Source organism: Hordeum vulgare, chromosome 6H, assembly GCF_904849725.1.
Source record: "Hordeum vulgare subsp. vulgare chromosome 6H, MorexV3_pseudomolecules_assembly, whole genome shotgun sequence".
Lineage (NCBI taxonomy): Eukaryota > Viridiplantae > Streptophyta > Magnoliopsida > Poales > Poaceae > Hordeum > Hordeum vulgare.
Genome location: NC_058523.1, coordinates 538,340,795 through 538,349,411, shown reverse-complemented (window position 1 = coordinate 538,349,411; position 8,617 = coordinate 538,340,795). Strand labels below are relative to the sequence as shown.

General features: G+C 47.6%; 1 protein-coding gene and 1 non-coding gene across 2 annotated transcripts; both read left to right on the top strand.

Moving 5' to 3' along the window:
• The first annotated feature begins 222 nt into the window (after positions 1-222).
• On the top strand, positions 223-320 carry LOC123406648. Its single transcript, XR_006612309.1, has one exon. It is a non-coding gene; the product is annotated as a small nucleolar RNA Z101 (small nucleolar RNA).
• A 6,642-nt stretch (positions 321-6,962) lies between these two features.
• LOC123402735 (UDP-galactose transporter 1-like) lies at positions 6,963-8,161 on the top strand. The gene is made up of 3 exons (XM_045096687.1): positions 6,963-7,166; positions 7,382-7,610; positions 7,690-8,161. The coding sequence occupies exons 1-3, from the start codon at positions 7,051-7,053 to the stop codon at positions 7,915-7,917; spliced, it is 573 nt and encodes a 190-aa protein (XP_044952622.1). The 5' UTR covers positions 6,963-7,050; the 3' UTR covers positions 7,918-8,161.
• The last annotated feature ends 456 nt before the right edge of the window (positions 8,162-8,617 follow it).

Below are 8,617 nucleotides of genomic sequence, written 5' to 3'. Positions count from 1 at the left end.
ATTCTGTAGATTTATCAGTGATTTGAAAGAACTAGTACATTAGCGGCATGCTTAGCCTGTTAGCCCTCTGTTCTGATTAGGTGTCGGTGTTTGGTTAGTGCCTCCAGAAACACTTCTGAGATGTGGTAGTATATCATAACTATTATCTCTGCTATGGTGCAGAGGCCGTACGAAACTGGTGATAATATTTCCTTCTTGTTTTTCTATCTTGGAGGATTATCGTTTATGCAGATGATGAGACACAAGTTTTATGGGTAATTTGCGTCTGAGGCATTTCAGTGATGTCACACCCTTTTCACCTTGGAGATCTGATGCATGCTTGACAATATCCTTCGTTATTTCGTTTTGTTGCTGTTTTTGATTCGCTTGGGGTGAGATGGGGGAAAAAGGCCCGCTCTTTCTGCCGTTTCCATAGATTCATACTACTATTACAACAACATCGCATTCCTTGGACTGGGAGCTATCTCTGCTCACCACATTCACTGGACCTAACCTAGTGGTTCAGCCTGATTTTGAGATATTGTCCCCTTGAGCACTTCAGCTCACCATAATCCTCAGTACTAATGTTTTTGCACCTGTAACCGAGGGACTTGATTTGCTCTTGATCTACGGCGCCGTGTTCTCGCCTCGCCGTGAAAAGGGAATGAACGAACCATACGGCACGACAACTATGGCCTCCTTTCCAGTTCCAGAGAGCAATGTGTTTGTTTGCTGATACTATAACCTTTCTTTTCCTGCAGAAGTTGGATTTCAAGTTCCCCCTGACGGTGTCCTGCGTCCACTTCATATGCTCCTCCATCGGGGCATACGTCGTGATCCACGTGCTCAAGGCGAAGCCATTGATTCAGGTCTAGCCTGAGGACCGTTGGAAGAGGATCTTCCCCATGTCATTCGTGTTCTGCATGAACATTGTGCTCGGGAACGTCAGCATGCGGTACATCCCGGTCTCCTTCATGCAGACTATCAAATCCTTCAGGCCAATATTGGACCTGATTATTTCCAACCTAAGCAATATTTGCAGTTCATGCCTGAAACATGCTTGTTAAGGCATACAAGACAACACAATTTAGTATTGCCTACATGTTACTATCGCAGTGGATATTACCATAGAAAATAATTGCAGGGTTGGAAGAAAAATAACTGAGGACTAAAAAGGATACTCTCTGATTTTGTGATTTGCGCTGTATTTTGTGGTTTGTTTTGATCCTGCAGATGCTGAATTGTTGTCTTTGTACTTCAACAGAAGATCTTTGGGTTTCCTCAATAGAATAATGGAAGCTTCGGAGATAACTTTTGCATCAGAAGCATCATCTACTTCCCTGTATTCAAAATATCTCACTGTAATCTTTCCATTCTTAATCATCAGCGCATCGACAGACAAGCCAACCAAGCGTTCAGCTAGATTTCCCAAATCAACATCTTCAGAACAAAAACCTTTCTCAATCTTCTGAGAGACACTCCCAAGAAATGCTTCTAAATCTTCCATTGAAGAGAATGCTGAAGTGTCCTCGTCCACTTGTTGCTCCACTTGTAGATGTTAATCATGTTGCTCATGTAGGATTAGGAAAGAAAGCCAAACCGAGTCCTAGTAGTATTAGGATTCCTAGTCCTAGTCTATTTCCATAGTCCCTTGTGGACGTGTATAAAAGACACCCTAGGGGTGTTGATTGTAACACCAGAAAAACGAAAAGCAATACAAAGCAAAGGCTCGACACGGGCCTTTAGCCATCAAATCCATCGATTAGTTTTATTCGTGTCGCTAGTTACGCAAGTTCCGTCAAGTAGCCGGCCGAAGCAAGAATCGCGTAGGCACGCCTGTACAGGTGCATACGCACGTTCAAAAGCCAACAATTGGTATCTAGAGCCTCGACGATCTACGATGACGGACAGCGACGCTGAGTCGGTCAAGTCCGGCAGCGGCGGTGCCAAGGCGAACAAGAACGGCGACAAGGTGAAGAAGGGCGTCAAGTCAGCAACCAGTGGTGGAGGAACGAGCGGCGCTAACGTCCAGGCGCATCGCAACATCCCCATCCAGTACCCCATGCTCACCGACGCCAACTACGGCGTGTGGGCGGTGAAGATGAAGATTATTCTCCGAACCCTTCGAGTGTGGCAGGCAATCACGGACGACGACGTCGATGACGAGTCCGACGAAGGTGCCATGGCCGCCATAGCCCAGTCTGTGCCGGATTCCGTGCTGATGACATTGGCGGAGTTCGAGACGGCAAGAGAGGCGTGGAACGCACTCAAGGAGATGAGGATCGGAGAAGATCGCGTCACCAAGGCAAGGGCACAAGTGCTGAAGCGCCAATTTCACAAGTTGCAGATGGAGGAAACTGAATCGGTGAACGACTATGCCATGCGTCTTACTACTCTGGTGGGAGAGATCCGCGCGCTTGGTTCAAAGCTCGAGGAGACCGAGATCGTGGAGAAGTTTTTTAGTTCAGTGACTGATAAATTCACGTACATCATCGGCACGCTCGAGCAACTTTACGACATCGACGACATGACCATAACGGAGGCGATCGGACGCCTCCGGACGTGGGAAGAGAATGCTCGTGGCTGTCGAAAAGGCAAAGGAGGAGGTAGTGAACAACTCATGTACTCGCGCGCAGATTGGGAGGCCCCAAGTAGCAAAGGAAGGCGTGACGGTGGCGAAGGCTCAAGCAACACGAAGGGCGATGGACAAACCGGAAAAGGCAAAGGAAAAGGCAAACCACAAGGTCGTGGTAAGGCGGGCCAATCTAAAGAGCAGAAACCACGGAACTTGGACTTGTCCGAGGTCAAGTGCTATAACTGCAATAAGATGGGTCACTTTGCGAAGGATTGTCCAAAGCCTAACGAGCGGGAGATCAAGGCAAATTTGGCAAAGCAGGAAGACGAAGGTCCAGGTCTTCTGATGGCCGAAGTTTGTGATCTCGCTGAAACGGTGGTTGTAAAACCAAGCCGGAAGGTGCTACTTCATGAGGAAAAAGTGACACCAAAGTTATCCGGTGGTCAGAACGTGTCGTGGTATCTCGACACGGGTGCCAGTAACCACATGACGGGGTGCAAGGAGAAATTCCTCGAGCTGGAATACGATGTTGAAGGCTCGGTCAAGTTCGGTGATGGTTCAGCTGTGAAGATTTGCGGGCAAGGATCTGTCCTCTTTGAGGGTCTCACAGGCGAACATCGCATACTCACCGGAGTGTACTACATCCCACGGCTGCGCAACAACATCATCTCTATTGGGAAGCTTGACGAGAATGGATGCAAGGTGAATATAGAGAGCGGAGTGATGACGATCTTTGACAACCTCCGAAACGTGCTAGCTCGTGTTAATCGCACACGGAATAGGCTCTATATCCTCAACCTTCATCAATCTCAACCGGAGTGTTGGCTTGCCAAGAGTGATGATGATTCGTGGTTATGGCATGCTAGATTTGGACACGTTAACTTCTACGCCTTGAAGAAGATGTCAAAAATGCAGATGGTATCCGGGATGCCAGTTATCGACCATGTTGATCGAGTATGTGACGGGTGCTTGGTTGGAAAACAGCACCGCAGGCCATTCCCTGCTCAGTCTACCTATCGTGCAAGTGATGCACTCGAGCTGCTCCATGGTGATCTATGTGGCCCTATCACCCCGGCAACTCACGCTGGAAAGAAGTATTTCTTCCTTGTGGTAGACGACTACTCGAGATATATGTGGGTCATTCTCCTACGATCTAAAGATGAGGCGTTTGAAGCGTTCAAGAAATTAAAGGCTGCAACAGAGATGGAACACAAGCTGAAGGTTCGCGCTCTACGGACAGATCGTGGCGGAGAGTTTACGTCGAATGAGTTCAACGACTACTGCGAGAAGATTGGCATAAAGAGGTTCCTCACGGCACCTTACACGCCGCAGCAGAATGGGGTCGTTGAAAGGCGCAATCGAACTGTCGTTGACATGGCAAGGAGTTTACTCAAGAGCAAGAACCTGCCGGGGACTTTTTGGGGAGAAGCTGTCTCGACGGCGGTCTATCTTCTCAACCGGGCTCCAACGAAGGCGGTGGTCGGCAAGACTCCGTATGAAGCAATTTACGGACGTAAGCCGAATGTGTCTCATCTACGGACATTCGGGTGCGTGGCACATGTGAAGACGGCGGAGCCGCACCTCTCAAAGCTTGCCGATCGTAGCACCAAGATGGTGTTCATCGGATACGAGAGCAGTTCTGGCACCAAGGCATACCGTTTCTACGATCCACAAACCAAGCGTCTACGGATTTCACGCGACGTCGTGTTTGAAGAAAACCAAGCGTGGAATTGGAGCGCCGCAGCCGACGATGCTCCAAACAGTAACATATTTGCAGTTGAATTTCCAACTGATGATGATGCAGGGGAGGATGTCCAGGTGATTGGAAAGACACCCAACCAAGGTGACCACAATGGTAGTGATCATCATGGTGCCGACACCGACGATGACGCGCATAGGTCGCAAGGAGATAGCGACAACGCCGCGCACGACACAGGTGGAGATCTCGACGACAACATCGACAACGAGGCGCATAGTGACGACGACAATCAAGATGATGGTCACGGTCACGACGACTACGCCGACGACACGGATGTCGATGACACACCAAGGTCTCAGCCGTCTTCCTCAAGTGCATCAAAACCAACACAATTTGTGTCGCCTCCTTCGCAAGCCACAACGGACTCCTCAGGGCCTCGTCGCTACAAGACCCTCAAGAAAGTCTACAAGTACACAAAGCCAGTTACGCTCGAGTACTCCGGACTATGTCTGTTCGGAGTTGAGGAGCCGGCGAACTTCGTAGAGGCGAGAAAAAGTCCTAGCTGGACGCACGCCATGGATGAGGAGATGAAGGCAATTGAGAGCAATGGCACGTGGACTTTGGTAACCCGACCTCCAAACCAAAAGACGATAGGTTTGAAGTGGGTTTACAAGTTAAAGAAGGACACGGAGGGTGCCATTGTGAAGTACAAGGCAAGACTCGTTGCAAAGGGCTACGTTCAACGTCAAGGAGTTGACTATGATGAGGTGTTTGCACCGGTTGCTCGAATCGAGACGGTGAGAGTTCTCCTAGCTTTGGCAGCACAAGAGGATTGGAAGGTTCATCATATGGATGTTAAATCCGCTTTCCTCAACGGCGATCTCATAGAAGAAGTGTACGTGGAACAACCCCTCGGCTACGAGAAGAAAGGCGAAGAAGGAAAAGTTTACAAGCTCAAGAAGGCACTTTACGGGTTGAAGCAAGCGCCAAGAGCTTGGAACTCAAAGTTAGACCGAAGTCTGGTCTCGCTCGGGTTCAAGAGATGTCCCCTCGAGCACGCAGTCTATACAAAGAACTCCAAAGGCTCAAACCTGCTAGTTGGAGTTTATGTCGACGATCTGATTATCACCGGAGATAGCGTACAAGAAATTGAACGTTTCAAGGCGCAAATGAAGAACAAGTTTAGCATGAGTGATCTGGGATTACTCAGCTATTACTTGGGCATCGAAGTGAAGCAAAGCTCCAGGGAGATTTCCCTATGTCAATCGGCTTACGCGGTCAAGTTATTGGACAAGTGTGGCATGTCAGATTGCTACGCGACACAAGTTCCAATGGACCAACGTCACAAGTTGAGCAAGCGTAGCTCAAATCCGCCGGTGGACACCATAATGTATCAAAGCGTTGTGGGCAGCCTAAGATATTTGGTGCATACCCGACCTGACTTGGCTTATTCAGTCGGGATCGTGAGTCGTTTCATGGAGAATCCGACAACCGAGCACATGAGCGCGGTCAATCAAATCTTGCGCTATGTGAAAGGCACCATTAATCTTGGTTGCACGTACAGAAAGGGAAAGGAAGGATTGATCCTTCGTGGATATTCAGATAGCGACATGGCAGGTGATGTTGATGACCGAAAGAGCACAACGGGCATGGTTTTCTACCTTGGCCCGAATCCGATTAGCTGGAATTCTCAGAAGCAAAAGGTGGTGGCACTGTCTTCATGCGAGGCAGAATACATAGCGGCAAGCACGGCGGCTTGTCAAGCAGTGTGGCTGAGAAGACTCCTAGCTATTCTTGCAAAGCGGGAGGTGCAGAAGGTGTCACTGAAGATCGATAACCAAGCTGCAATCTCGTTGTGCAAAAATCCGGTTCATCACGAAAGGAGCAAGCACATAGATACTCGGTTCCACCATATCCGGGAGTGCATTGAAGAAGGGTTGATCGAGGTTCAACATGTGAACACGAAAGACCAACTTGCCGATATTTTCACCAAGTCCCTCGGTCGACAGAAGTTCATCGAGACGAGGAGGAAAGTCGGAGTGCAAGAAGTGAAGTCAAGCAACAAGATTAAGGAGGTGAATGTAGATGTTAATCATGTTGCTCATGTAGGATTAGGAAAGAAAGCCAAACCGAGTCCTAGTAGTATTAGGATTCCTAGTCCTAGTCTATTTCCATAGTCCCTTGTGGACGTGTATAAAAGACACCCTAGGGGTGTTGATTGTAACACCAGAAAAACGAAAAGCAATACAAAGCAAAGGCTCGACACGGGCCTTTAGCCATCAAATCCATCGATTAGTTTTATTCGTGTCGCTAGTTACGCAAGTTCCGTCAAGTAGCCGGCCGAAGCAAGAATCGCGTAGGCACGCCTGTACAGCTGCATACGCACGTTCAAAAGCCAACACCACTTTGTTGCAATCTGCTCCATCCACTGGTTTGTCAACTTTGTTACAATCTGCTCCATCCACCGAACAGTTAGACATGAGGAGTCACATACTCCTCTGAGACTTGAAGGTTTGCTTCTCCTTCAGCCACCATTTCAAAAACCGCAGCTTCTTGGATGCAGTGCCATACCTGCTGAAATACAGGTCTTCCAACTCCACCACTGGCATGAAGTACCGTGTTGTCTATTCCTGTTCACAAAGAAGAAGTAGGGTTGTGGTGTTGCTGCCTATTAACAACTTTTCTGACGATTCCGTGTCATGCAGTTATTCTGCAGTGCTTGGTTTGGAGCAAGCTCTTTGAGTGGCGCATATGGGCTTCGCTGGTCCCGATAGTCGGGGGGATCCTCCTGACCTCAATGACAGAGCTTAGTTTCAACATTTTTGGTTTCTGTGCTACCATGATAGGCTGCCTCGCCACGTCTACAAAGACCATCTTGGCAGAGTCCCTGCTCCACGGATACAAATTTGACAGGTACATGCTCATCTCGTTGTGTAATTTCTGATGCTTTAGCGACTGGTGTTGTATACTTGTATGGCATTCTCAATTTTAAAACATTTTATCTTATTTCTTACTAAAATGATACTAGATCAAAAGATTTAGTTCTTACCGTAGTTCTACTGTCAGGTTCAGTCCTGTAAATTCTTGCCTCGGTCAGATGATTTATTAAGTATTCTCTGTTTCTACAGCATTAACACAGTATACTACATGGCACCTTTTGCCACCATGATACTGGCTCTTCCAGCAATGTTGCTTGAAGGAGGTGGCGTAATTGACTGGTTCTACACACACGACGTCTTTTCTTCGCTGATTATCATCCTAGGCTCAGGGGTGCTTGCATTTTGCCTGAACTTCTCCATCTTCTATGTGATCCATTCGACCACCACAGTGACTTTCAATGTTGCTGGCAACCTTAAAGTAAGTCCATCCTGGACTATCTATGCTTTCTTCCCATAAGCTTCTCCTCTGTTTCTAAAACCTACACATTGTATTGTAGGTTGCCGTTGCCGTGTTGGTTTCGTGGCTGATCTTCCGGAACCCGATCTCCCCAATGAATGCAATCGGATGCGCAATCACGCTCGTCAGTTGTACTTTCTACGGGTATGTGAGGCATCTCATCTCCCAACAGAAGGCTGCTGCCCCTCTTGGGAACCAAGGAACGAACTCGCTGAGAAGTCGGGTGGAGATGCTCCCCCTTGTAGGTGACAAGGAAGATAAGGTCTAGCAAGGCAGTACTCCCATACCCAGGACCCGTTCATTTCAGTGGTTGATGGTACATTACGGTTTGGCACACAGATGCTGAGTGAGTTGAGGGACGCCAGTAAATTGGTATGGGGGTAACACTTTTGTGAAGCTGCATATGTTGTACTCAGGCGAACTGTGAGGGTTTGTTCAACCCCCGGACGATTCATGCGATTAGGATGGTGCTTCTGTTTTCTTGTTTTGCTGCCATATGTTTAGACCCTGAACTGCTGGTACGAAAATGAATGGCATTATGATACGAGTCATCTCCGCATTGAAATTCTGTTGCACAATGACCCTTTGCCCACGTGAAGTCAGATTGATCTTTTCTCTCAATGTAGGAACTGCATCCATGCCTCCAGAATGGCCGCAAGGCTATCATCAGCATCGTCAATCTAACAACCGATTATTCTGAGAAAGGACTTAAGGTATTTCTTCTCAGAGTGGATCTATATTTTATGAAGAAGAATCAGTGGCCCAATTCCTAATATTTCGTCATGACGAATACGTATATAGTTACTTAGTTTGACATGTTTAAGTAATTAGAAGGGTGCGAGGTGGCATGGTAACCATAGTGCAGCTAAAGTAATTGTTAAGAATGATCTTTTTTCGTAAAAAATTACCCATAGTTTATGTTGGAATTTTGGCAAAAGACTAAGTAGATCATTTAGGGTTCCTCCAAA

What these genes read in the sequence shown, in the direction of transcription:
- LOC123402735 (XM_045096687.1), top strand. Translation starts at nt 7,051, where the DNA reads ATGACAGAGCTTAGTTTCAACATTTTTGGTTTCTGTGCTACCATGATA. An exon ending in CACGGATACAAATTTGACAG is followed by an intron (nt 7,167 to 7,381) that starts GTACATGCTCAT and finishes CTGTTTCTACAG; the next exon opens with CATTAACACAGTATACTACA. An exon ending in ATGTTGCTGGCAACCTTAAA is followed by an intron (nt 7,611 to 7,689) that starts GTAAGTCCATCC and finishes ATTGTATTGTAG; the next exon opens with GTTGCCGTTGCCGTGTTGGT.